This window comes from Hirundo rustica, chromosome 3, assembly GCF_015227805.2.
Source record: "Hirundo rustica isolate bHirRus1 chromosome 3, bHirRus1.pri.v3, whole genome shotgun sequence".
NCBI classification, from domain to species: domain Eukaryota; kingdom Metazoa; phylum Chordata; class Aves; order Passeriformes; family Hirundinidae; genus Hirundo; species Hirundo rustica.
Genome location: NC_053452.1, coordinates 13,078,760 through 13,091,184, shown reverse-complemented (window position 1 = coordinate 13,091,184; position 12,425 = coordinate 13,078,760). Strand labels below are relative to the sequence as shown.

Here is a 12,425-nt window from a genome sequence, read left to right as displayed (position 1 = left end):
TTTTCAGACCCACTGGAACTAGTCCTTAATAACAGAGAAAATGCAACTTTCAGTCATCATCTGACCTCTATGCTATAAAGAAACATAAGAGTCCACAAGTAACGATCCAATTTGATTCTGCATGTTGATTAACAGTTAATTGCAATGTCTGATGTTACTTACACATGTTGGGACTGAAGAAACCCAATGGCACAACTAAATTTTTAGGCATGTCCTGGATGTTGCTGCTTCTACCACAGCACCATGGCCTAACATTAGAACATACACTGTAATCACTCCTGGACAGGAGGCACTAAACAGAAATAAACACATGCAAGCCACCCTCTTCCACCCAAATCACACACAATTAAATTCCATCCATCACAAATCCTTCCAGTGTAACAACTGCATTAAAGGTGACATGATGGTGTCTGTTCAAGATGATTCCAAACAAGGCTGGGCACAGGAATATCAATGGATTTCCTTGGAGGAACAAAGAACTGAATGAAGATGTCCCACCATAGTCCTCAGATATGAACAATAATACAGGCCGACTCCAGAGCATGAGCAGTCAGCCAACACAGAGGACAGGTACAGCAAGATGTATCTCTTCCTATGGTCACAGTGCTCCTGCACCTTAACAGACTGCCTGTCACTTTTTGTCCTTGGTCACACACTGCCTCAAGCACATGCTTCCTTTGCACCTCTGGAGTAGTACAGGACAGTGGGACTTCATCATGGGCAGGCAGTTAAACATGCTGAAGATCAAGTCTGCCAATAAAGGGAGAGCGGAAGGATCCCAGGTAAAGGTGTCCATTGTGTTCGTGTGCCTCGCTGATGTAAGCTACTTTCACTCCATTGGGATCATGGAAGCTTCTTTTGTAGGATCCTGTCTCACTGAGTTCAACAACAAGGCTATATTTGGGTACAAACTTCATCACGGTTTCCTGACTCAGCAACTGAAAGAGAAGAAAAAAAAAAGAAAATTAACAAAAGGTTTTGTTCTCCACAATCTGATCTCAAACATTTATACGGGCAAAACGACTCCACGCTCCTCAGAAGCAGCAGCTAAGAACACAAGGACACATTTTGAGGAAACACTCTTACACAGGGTTAACACAATAATATCTGAAAAGCCAACTTGAGAGGAAACAAAAGGATCAGCAGAAACTCACTCTACGCCAGAGGCAGGCTGAAAGGCTGCCCACACAAGGGACAGCAGCTTGCTCTGGTGCAGCATCAGATGCCAAGCTCCCCACAGCATCACTCAGAGCTCCTGCACTGCACCAGGAGAGACAGGGACAGCACAGAGCTTGTTCAGCTGGAATGGAAGCCTAAGCACTGCTTGCTGATTTTTATTTTTTCAGTGACAGAAGTATTTTCAAGTATTTGCATTGATTAAAAAGCACCATGCTGTTTCTTTAGCCCTTAAAAAAACACATCCTTGCTCATCCTAAAGCGGGGTGACACAACAACAGGCATAGTGAACCAGAACAAAATGTCACCTAACACCATCCACAACATGCACACTGTCTCCTAGGGTGCCTAGGGCAGTCATGGGAACAGCTCCCAGTTCCCAGATGCTCTGGCAATAAGCAGTTTAGGCACTTCAGGTGAAGTCTTCACATATCCAAATGTAGATCCTGTCTTGCTGCATGGTTAGAGATAGTCTCCTTTTCTTTCCTAAGATCAAGATGGAAGGCAATTTAAGAAATGTGTATCTGCTACTCAAAGAAGCAAAAGTTAAATTTTACTACCTATTAATATACAATGGCTGTTCTACCCGGGGAAAGCAACAAGTTTTAACCACAGCACCCAATGTTTTTTAAAATCCTCCTGTGAGGAGGAAGAAACAGGACAAACAAATATTTATCACTTGCATTCCTCTACTAAAGGTGATTTTTTCAAGAAAAAGTGGTTTTTTGGGGTTTTTTTTTGTTTTTTTTTTTTTTTTTACCTTAAATATCATCCTTTTAATCCATGTTTTTTCAGATAAAAAGTCCAACACAGAAAATCCAGGACTGGGTCGCACAGCTGCCATAGCTACCCAATATCCTCCAGAGCTGCTTAACCTGATATTGTCTGGAAGACCAGGCATATTCTCAACAAACATATCTGCTCCACCTTTCATCAGCCCAGACACATAATACCTGAAAGTTATACACAATAGATTAGAACACGTTAACTCCATCAGTTTAAATAATAAATGAGAGTCCCAAGATTTAAAAAAATAATTTTTTCTCATTATTTTGGTACTGGGAAATACAGCACTGTCACACACTTCTCCCCCGGAAAAAAAGTCAGTTTACTCCACCGTGCTTAAGGAGCCCATGATGGAAAGATTATGCAACCCAGATGTTTACAGTGAAATAAAAAAAATAAGTATTGAGGATGGACAGCTTCTTTATCATTTTTAGCTAGGCACAACTGAAGTGTAGGGTTTCTTTTGTCATTCCATTTGTTTATTTAAACAATCCCCACACAGATAGGTAATAATTCCAAAGTCATACTCGCCTTCTGATTCTAGCCATGGTTGTCTCCTGCACCAGGACAAAGTCTTCTGCAGGAGAGAGCTGCACACCATTGGGAAACCGCAACCCCACCATTAAGACTCTAACTTCTTTTGTCACTGTGTCATATTCAAGGAGGCTAAAAAGAACGATTTTTGCGTGAAGATGAATATTTATGCATTTGTGTTTTCATTCTTTTCAGGCATTCCATCTTTTCTCACATGTACCACATGCAAGTTAAGAAGGCAAAATAGCCAGGAAGCATTTGTTTATGAACACAAGAGAAATAACAAGGCACTTGAGAGTGGCAGCATTCACAAAGGATTTGGGCTGAATGCAATTCTAACACCTTCACTTTTAAAACAAATGTTGCATGCCAGTCCTCTTGAAGGAAAAAGGGGAATCTCATTTAATTTGCTGCAGGTCTCATTAGCAACACCCACACAATTCCCTCACCCTCCCCTGCACAGTGCAGTGCTTGCAAAGGTGGGTTTATAAAGACAAAAAATGCGAAGATCAAGGAAGCGGTGAAGTCCACTCTTACAACTGAGCTTACAGCAAGTTAAGTGCCTTGGGAAGGAGATACTTGCCGCCCATCATCTGTGCCTTCCATAACCAGGTACAAGTAGTCTTGTCTTTGCCATTTACTGCTAGAGTCAGTGAAGATGAATATTTATGCATTTGTGTTTTCATTCTTTTCAGGCATTCCATCTTTTCTCACATGTACCACATGCAAGTTAAGAAGGCAAAATAGCCAGGAAGCATTTGTTTATGAACACAAGAGAAATAACAAGGCACTTGAGAGTGGCAGCATTCACAAAGGATTTGGGCTGAATGCAATTCTAACACCTTCACTTTTAAAACAAATGTTGCATGCCAGTCCTCTTGAAGGAAAAAGGGGAATCTCATTTAATTTGCTGCAGGTCTCATTAGCAACACCCACACAATTCCCTCACCCTCCCCTGCACAGTGCAGTGCTTGCAAAGGTGGGTTTATAAAGACAAAAAATGCGAAGATCAAGGAAGCGGTGAAGTCCACTCTTACAACTGAGCTTACAGCAAGTTAAGTGCCTTGGGAAGGAGATACTTGCCGCCCATCATCTGTGCCTTCCATAACCAGGTACAAGTAGTCTTGTCTTTGCCATTTACTGCTAGAGTCAGTGAAGTAGATCTTCCTCCCATCCCTGGTCACTGTAAGATCATTTACAAATGACAACTTCTGGCCTTCTATCAGTATTTTGGTTGACACAAGTGGCTTTGTTTCACCTGGGTACAAAAAGAAGAAAAGAAAAAGAAGACACACAATATAGCAACACCAAAATGCATCTCTCTTCACTTTGTGTAGATTTGGGTTATGGGGAAGTGAAGAGCTTTTCAGTACCATAGTGAGATCAAGGTAGAAACAAAAGTACAGCAAACATGACAAAAGGTTTTATGTATCAATCTTTTTCCTATTCTTTTATGAAAACCAAAACAGCTACAACAGAGCTCTATTCATGGATCCTGGGAAAACAATTTTAACAAAATTTACCAATTTTAACAAAAAACATGTAATACCAGAAGATAAGTCACTGGTAGCTCTGACACAGAGAGGAAGTGATTGCTACAGTAAAATAAATCTCAAGTTCTTGCATGACTTATTTCATCCAGACAGCTTCAAATCACTTTACAAAAGAGAAAGGCATTGTTTTGCTTGCAGCATCTGGCAAAACTGCAAATGAAGCCCAGATTTGTCAGTGGAAGAAAACTTTGGAGTAGAAAAGTCATACCTGTATCAGGATCAACTTCATAGAGTCCATAATAGGCATCTGCTACAAACAGGGTGTTATTTGGCCCCACTCGCATGCCAAGTGGTCTTCCACACGTTGGCTCATCTTCACGGCCTCCTTAGGAAACAATTTTAAAATGTTTTTCCAAACAGAAATAAATACAAGGCATTCAGGTCATATACAGGTGTGTGAGGTCTGGCTGAGATGAAGAGCCCTCCCAGTGCTGTGCTTTGCACAGGCAGCTAAAAAGGTGTTTTGGCTACTGCTGAGCAGGGCTGGCACAGCATCAATGCTCTCTCCAACATTCCTTCCTCCAGCAGGCTGGGGGTGGGCAAGATCCTGGGAGGAACACAGCCAGGATAGCTGGCCCAAACTGACCAAAGGGATATTCAATGCACATGGTGCCAGCTGAGATATGAAAGCTAAGAAAAAGGAGGAGGAAGGGGAAACAATTATTATTTACATTTGCCCTCCAAAACAAACTCTATACATGCTGCAGCCCTGCTTCTTGAGTAGTCAGACTTCACTGGCTGATGGAAAATAGAGAATAAAATATTTGAGGTTTTCTTTCTTCCTTTGCTTGCTCATGTGACCTTTGCTTCAAACTGTGGCTTATAAAAATGCTATGGCATACATATGACATATACATTCATTAAAGAAATGATTCCTACAATGATTCCTACGTTACCAGGTGGGAGTGAAGTAGATATCCCCATGACGTGTTTTCATCAGTCTAGAGATAATCATACAATCTGTCCGGTTAGTAACTAACAGCTGCCCAAGTTAGGGTAAAATCAGAAAACTGGAATTAACAAAATGCTTCTTCTCAGAAAGAATCAGTTTTATTGCAGGTTTGGGGAGGGGGGAGGGTGTTTTGGTTTTTTAATTAAGAAAATCCTTTCTTTTTCTGGAAAGGTCCAATATTGTCATGAAACAGCTAGTTTCTCAAGACAAAGACACTGAAGACTTCTATATTAGGAGGAAGGGGAATTCTGCAAACCTGAAGATTTTAGATAAATTCAAGGAGATATCTGAGTCCTGAAGAGCTAAGAACTTCAGAACACCAGCACTCTGAAAAATTAGGAAGAGAAATTTTTGGAGAAGGCAGATGGCTGAAGTCTTTTCACTTCCCAATTCCAGGAGCACTAAATCCTAGCTTCCTATTACCACTTTGGCCCCAAACAAACAGGGCAGCACAACCTTTCCACCTCTCCCAAGCTGTTCTAAGTCCAGTGGAAATACGCAGAAAGAGGATTCTTCACACCTGCCCCCACCCACATTCATGCCTAAATCCAGCTTTCCATCAGCTGCCCTACCAACGCTGTTCTACCTATGAGGCAGCCAAGAGAGTGCTGCCAAACCACCCCAGAGTCTAATCAGGTAAGCATCCACATAAAATTACATAGAATAAATGCTGAACATGTCAATGAGAGCTACTAAGATAGCAATAGTTCCTGACCTTAATTTCTAACTGGCAATCAGCACAGTGCTGCAGAACCTCAGGTGAGCTTCTATATCATTATCACAAACAAAACTCTCATCAGTCCCAACAAACACCAGACAGACTTCTCAGGCTGCCCAGGCACTGCTGAGATGAACATTAAGCTCCCCATAGAGATGGTTCTGTAATAGATGAGCTTCCAGTCCACCAGTTTTCCTCCCTCATTTCCAGAAACCCCATTAAATAAAGCAAATTACTCATTCAGAAAGAGGTGCAGAATTCCACAAGAAATAACTGCAATTTACCAGTGAGAAAACAAAAATACCATGACCAATGCAGAATCTCTGCCAAAGCAAGTGCAGCCACAACTCTCACTATGCTTACCAACAGAGTAAGGGAAATAGGTACAACAAAATGCAAGCAAGATTTCTGTAGATGAGGGAGGTGTTATTTATTTTCAAAAAGTAAGGTACTATCCTTCTGTCCTGGGTAATCCCAAAAATGTGTATTGTATTCCATATCTTCCCTACACCAACCTGCCCAAGATGACCACTGCCCCTTTAGAACCCAGAAGCTGGAAGAAGAACTGGGGTGTTCTACCCCAGGCTCATGGAGGTGACCTGGTGTCCCTTTAAAAGAGAGGGAACAGGCACACAGAGCTCCTCTGTTCTCCCTAGGGCTTTGGAGCAGAGGCTGCAGCTTTCTTCGGCCAGGCTGCCAAGAAAGTTGCCTGGGGCAGGTTCTCTGAGTCAAGGTAGCGCAAGGCAGCCTGGAAGGTTTGTTTATCTCCAGGCTTTGCAGAATTCTGTAACATCTTTTTGACGGCTGTTGCCAGGACCAGCACCATTTCTGGGCCAGGGAAGACGTTTCCTTCAGACCTTTTTTTGCTGCTGCCACCCAGGACAGTTCTACCAGCACCATCCCCTCTCTTCAGGAGTCCCAGACACTGCCCCAGTCCCAGCTGCTGCCATCAAGAGAGCTCCTGTCAGGTGGTGTGGAGCAGACGGATCGGCAACATTTGACTAATTTTGGACAGGAACAGTTCTCCAGGATTCTTCTCTTTTGTCCTTTTTCCCTGGTGGCTGTTGTTTGGGGGGTGAGGGCGATCTGTGAACATGGAGGCTTGGTTGCTGTGTTGATTTTTCTTAGTCAACAGGATTCAGCACCTTTGTATCTAGTGGTTATTACTGTTATCTTGGTTGTTGCTGTTTTATTTTTTAGTAAACTGCTATTTTTTCACTTATATCTTCTCACATTCATCTCTCCTTATTGGTGGAAAAGGAAGGGTTAAAAATACAAGGAGAGATAACTCATTTTGATGTGTCCTGTCCATATAATTGTTTTAAACCAAGACATTCCCACTCACAGATTAGCTTGAGTTCATTCACTCACATTTGTTTAGAAGTCCTCAGTTTTTATGAGGTGATTCTTCAGCTCATAATCTTGGTGACTTCAACTTCCACAAATATTAGAACAGGTTGCTGCCCATTTTTTTCTTAAGACATATGCTTCTGGACGGACTAACAGGAAAAAGAATGCTACTTGTGATGCACTTCACTCTTGTCTTCCTCCTGATGTTAAGAGGCAGGACTTTCCACCAGCATATCATCCATGGTGAAGGTCTGGTAGTCATGGCACAAAACTCCCTTGCATTCTTAAATTTTACCGCTGGAAACTGTGGGCTTTGCGATCAAGACCACTCATTTCCATTCTTTTGGCCCTCTGCTCTACACTTCCTTTCAGTGCACATATTTTCACTCATACTTCACTGATACATTCATATTTCTGCTACAAATTTCTGCAGAATAAGATATGCACCTGCAATCCAGACTGAACAGTTTAACCACACATGCCCTTAACCCAGACATTTTCAGGTACACTGTGCTCAGGAGCTGCCACTCACCACAAGGACCATGGCCAATTCTGGCTATTGTTTGTATTTCCCCATCTTCAATTCTGATAATCTTCCCATCAGCTGTCCCAGTAAACAGAACATCTGCAAAAACAACTTGTGTGATTAGGTTGATCACAAAACAAGACTGGTAAACGTCCTTCTACTAGCATGAAGTAGGGAATAAGGAGACTTCAACACTTATCCATAGAAAACTTATTCCCAGGTTGATTATTTCACTCACAGGTCAGCTGTCCCTTACAGGAAGGTTTCCATAAAGTTTCCAACGAGATTGATGAAACCAGGCAACATAAAAAAAATCAATTTATTTATCAAATTGAGATTTGGTTTCTGAACACCACAAAATTCAGCTCCCTCAGCAGCAATGAACTTTAAAAGAAGAGGTAGTAGCTTCTAAATATTAATTCCCAGTTAAGACCTAGCCAAATGAAAAATGGGACCACTTCCTCCAAACTTAAGTAGCCCCTGACTACATTGCTGATATTCTCAGTCCAGGAAGACAGGGATTTTTAAGACAAGATTTATTTTGAATTCATGAAAGAGGAGAAAAACAGTATAGAGAACCTAGGTTTTTCTGCATAACACAATTACTTTTAGAAAACCTGCACACAGAAAATAACTACCTGAGTTTGTTATCGAGGAGGTCTACTGCTGAACAAATTCTTACCCATGGAACAACTTTTATAGAGCATTCTTTAAAAGCTAGTTTTGGCACTGCTTACCCCCAATATTGACAATGGACTCTGGTCCAACCAGCTGGTTTTCCCACAGCCGTTCAGCTTTTCGTAACTTGGTGTTGGACTCTAAAACACCCATCAGGAGGGGAGGTTCCTTCAAACTACAAAACAGAAGGACCATGTGATCCTTTGCACAAAATGCCAACATTCTTGAGCAACACATTTGATAATTTTTTCCCCTAGTTTGCCAACTCTCGCACACCTGACTTATGCTTTACATAAAGCATGTTTCAAAAAGTGTTGCAGTAGCTTGAGCACTTGGCCTTTAATGAAACTGCAGTTCTTGTCTCACAGAACGCAAGAGTGCATGTTATAATTACAAGCTGCACTGACAGCTTGGGTAGCAGAAAATAATTTTCCAGATCAATGACTAAAGAAAGTAATTCAGCTCCTTCAATGATCAGCACAAGATGGCTCAGAAACTCACTGGGTGTGGGTAATATTGCAATCACTCCCCAATTTCTCAATTCAGATAGAACCACTTTGTGCCGCTAACTCTTGTTTGCTGAAACAAAACAGAGCGCACAGGAGAAGTTATGCTTCCAGAACATCTGCTTTAAAACAAAACAACCATTTACCTTATGGGCTGAGGGTCTAAAGGACAATCCAGGAGAACAGTCACTCCAAGCAGTGGCACAGCCACAGCCACAGCCAAAGTCAGGAAGGTAACACGGAACACCTTGCTGCTGTAAGTACTGCCAAAACCAAACAAGAAATAGGATTAACATTGTTTTCGGATATAATTGTCCTTTAAAAATCTGTAGCAGCCTCTTTCCTTCAGAAAATGAAACAATAACCACCATGCTCACCTTCAAGGTCCATTTTGCACACATTAGGATAAGAGAACGGTTTCAGGATACTGGCATAAAAGGCTGAACATTTTTATGTTAAAGTTTCATTCACGCTACAAATTACAGCTGACTAAAATAAAAACAAACAAAAGAAAAAAGCCAAAACAAGACAAGCCGCCTGAGAAATATGGGGGTTTTGGCTGGGTTTTTTTTAACTTGATCTTTAGTTTTGGAAATGGTTTCTATACAGCACAAGTTTTGAATAAAAATTTCCACTAAAACAATGAACACAGAGGAAGCTAAATGAAAGGCTGCTTAACTTAGTGAGCATTGGTTTGAAACTCAAGCCCCAGAACACAAAAGAAATTAAGTATTTTCTCTTTACCCATTAAAACACAATAAAATAAGTAAAAATTTCTTCCATAGGAGAAAACCCAATTTTGCTTACCCAGTAAAACACAATAAAATAAGTAAAAATTTCTTCCATAGGAGAAAACCTAATTTTGCTCTCTACAAGTTTGAAAGGAATCAATCAGGCACTTACAGAGAAAAGCAGAGAGCCAAGTTCAACAAATCATAGCCTTGAATTGGAAAAGTAGAACATATAATTTTAGCTGTGCTGAACCACTACTGGCCCAGCCAGACAGGCTCCTTGCAGGATCAGTTACATAAAGACAAATAGAGCCTGGTGGTTCTGCACTAATCCTTGGACCACTTCCACTGTTTTATTCTTCATTGGTCAATCATCCGGACATTAGGAAATATGAACCACTGCCCAGAGCACAAATATCCCAGCTGGGGAGGTAAATACATGTACTTGTGGTACTGATATCAACATCAAGGTAACGTTTGTGATTATTACTGAGAACAGCAAGGACAGAACTAGAAATTAGGATTTACACAGGATTTAAGCACTTTCTGCTTTAACAGTAAAAAAAAAACTTGCAGTCTGTCCTCTTGGATCTGGAATCGAGAGCAGGGTGTAAAGATAAAAGGCAATCCCCAAGTGTACAAAAAGACTTCAGCCTTTGGCCTGGTTTGTCCACTGTCCTTCAAGAGATGAAAGCTCAATAATATAAGATTAACTGTCAGCAGACACCTGACCACTTCTGTGACAGCTGAGAACAGCTCACACAAAAGGAGCCGGGAATGAACAGGAACACAGTCTGCCAAAGCCAACCTAATTAAAGCTCCTAAAAGCATGAATTAAGTAAGGGTCGTATTTCTGATCCTCAAGCAGTGCAAGGAACTGATAATAAAGAAAAAAAGCAAGAAGAATAAAGTGACAAGCAAACTCACACTTCAGGCCTTCAAATCGCAAGACCTAGTTCAGACACTGCTGAAACCACAAGAAATTAAATAAAACCTAAAAGCTTTACAAAAAAGTAAACTAAAAAGTCATCTTCTCAGAGTTCTTCTCAAACTACACAATATTGAATAGTGACAACTGTCAGTCACTGGAGCAAATCACTGAGGTAAAGGTTCGCCAACAGTGAAACAGAAAACCTTAGTCAGCTGTGTCTCTGATAACTAATCCTACATGGCCTGCAGCCACAAATCACAGTAAAGCAACCTACCAGGACTCCAGCTATAATTACAGCAATTTAAACTAAAAAGCAAACTCATTAAACCATCTCTTGAAGACAACAGTAGGCTGGCAAGATGCTACTATGGGTCACCATAGCCAGGAGGCCAGGCTGTGTCATCCCCTCGGCAGAAGGGGGTGAGAGAAAAGCATCTATCCTCAAGAGTTTCTGCCATGGCTACCAGCCAGGAAAAGGCCACGCCCCGGAATTTCCTCCACTATTTTCATACAGAACAGCCCCTGTGAATACTCTGGGTCAGTGACTGAGACCTAGAAATTCAACTGATTTGAACATCAAAAGAGGCTGAAGGCAGGAGGAGTAATCTCTCAAGCTTAGAGATGCTGATGCTCTCCTCCAAAAACAGGGACTGAGTGAAAGCCATCAGACTTTCATTCTGATGACCCCGAAGGGCAGAGATAAGAATCTGCAAAGCACTCAAATCAGATAAAATAGATGGTGAACAAAAGGATTACAAGTCATCAGCAACCTTATGCAATGAAAGGCTAAGCAAACACTACCACTTCCTTATTACAGCTATTGCCTTTAATCACCATGAAATGATTTTTTTATAAAATTCTCAAACCGGAAATTGTAAATAGATTTTTTTTTTTAACTTAGCCACAAACTGACTGCTTATAACGTAAGACGTGTAGATGAGTCGAAAAACTGAAGATTACTCTTTAAACTATTACCAAGACATAAACAGACGATCCACAATTACACAGAACTTAATCACGCCCACAATAAAGCTGTGCAAGCCACAACGGGGTAACTTATTTCTAGCCTGGCAAAACATAAACAGGACGAGGGGAGCGGAGGGGAGGGGAGCGGAGGGGAGGGGAGCGGAGGGGAGGGGAGCGGAGGGGAGGGGAGCGGAGGGGAGGGGAGCGGAGGGGAAGGGAGCGGAGGGGAAGGGAGCGGAGGGGAAGGGAGCGGAGAGAAATTTATCAAACCGATTTTTTTGTTGCTGTTATAAACCGTTCCTGCAGGTCGGCAGAATAGGTGAGTAGGAGCTGTCCCAACTCCTCCCCAACGTCAGGCCCCTCCAGGAGGAGCAAGAGCACTGGGGGCACTCCTGGGCTGACACCCGCGGGTGCCCAGCACCAGCCAGGCCGGGAAACCGCGGCCTCGCTCCGCACGCCCGCAGCGGCCTCTGCTCAGCCCCGGGGCAGCCCCCCAGCCCGTCCAGCCCCTCCTCGGGCACTCCGAGCCCGACCCACCGCTCCTCCGGCCCGGCCGCACCATGAGGACGGTGCTTGTGCCCTCCCAGGGCCCTCCTGGGCAGCGGCCCCCGGGGCCGGGACCAGGCTCGGCTCTGCAGCCGCAGTGTCACCGCGGCCAACCCCGCCCGGGCACTCACGTGCCTTCCTTGGCCTCCTGCACCAGGCTATCCTCGGTGATGACCTGCGGGCGGAGCGGCCGCCGCTGACGCAGCCCCGCCGCCTCATTCATTCCGATCCCGATCCTGATTCCTGACACTGCGGCCGCCGCGCACCGGACTCGCAGCCCCGCCCCTCCAGCCCCAGGCCGCGCCCATCACCCCGCCGGGCCAGGCCCATCATGCCCGGACAACGCTCTTTATCCAGGCCACGCCCCTTTTATGCCCGCTCGCTCATTCCTGCGGCGGCCTGCAGCCGCTGGGATCGCAGGAAACCTTTACGGAAACCCCTTGACGGTGACAAGTGCCCTGCTTGTGCAAGA

General features: G+C 43.3%; 1 protein-coding gene across 3 annotated transcripts; it reads right to left on the bottom strand.

Annotated features, from left to right (window-relative positions):
- Positions 1 to 12,254, bottom strand: APMAP (adipocyte plasma membrane associated protein). Of its 3 annotated transcripts, XR_005699795.2 has the most exons (10): positions 12,085 to 12,249; positions 8,926 to 9,042; positions 8,333 to 8,448; positions 7,602 to 7,694; positions 4,258 to 4,374; positions 3,580 to 3,754; positions 2,494 to 2,628; positions 1,937 to 2,129; positions 1,485 to 1,662; positions 809 to 938 (listed from the first exon to the last, which is right to left on the bottom strand). XR_005699795.2 is itself a non-coding variant. In XM_040057692.2 (9 exons), the coding sequence occupies exons 1-9, from the start codon at positions 12,174 to 12,176 to the stop codon at positions 729 to 731; spliced, it is 1,248 nt and encodes a 415-aa protein (XP_039913626.1). In that variant the 5' UTR covers positions 12,177 to 12,254; the 3' UTR covers positions 1 to 728. The 3 variants fall into 3 exon arrangements, 2 of the variants coding, with proteins under 2 accessions (XP_039913626.1, XP_058275612.1); XM_040057692.2 differs by lacking the exon at positions 1,485 to 1,662 and having other exon boundaries at positions 1 to 938; positions 12,085 to 12,254; XM_058419629.1 differs by lacking the exon at positions 809 to 938 and having other exon boundaries at positions 1,296 to 1,662.
- Between the last annotated feature and the right edge of the window lie 171 nt (positions 12,255 to 12,425).

Bases quoted from the DNA above. Each gene is read 5' to 3' on its own strand.
- APMAP (XM_040057692.2), bottom strand. From the start codon at position 12,176: ATGAATGAGGCGGCGGGGCTGCGTCAGCGGCGGCCGCTCCGCCCGCAG. The intron at 3,755-4,257 runs GTATGACTTTTC...TTTTGTACCCAG, and splicing joins TGAAGTTGATCCTGATACAG to GTGAAACAAAGCCACTTGTG. The intron at 2,629-3,579 runs GCAAGTATCTCC...CGTTCTTTTTAG, and splicing joins GAAGGCACAGATGATGGGCG to CCTCCTTGAATATGACACAG.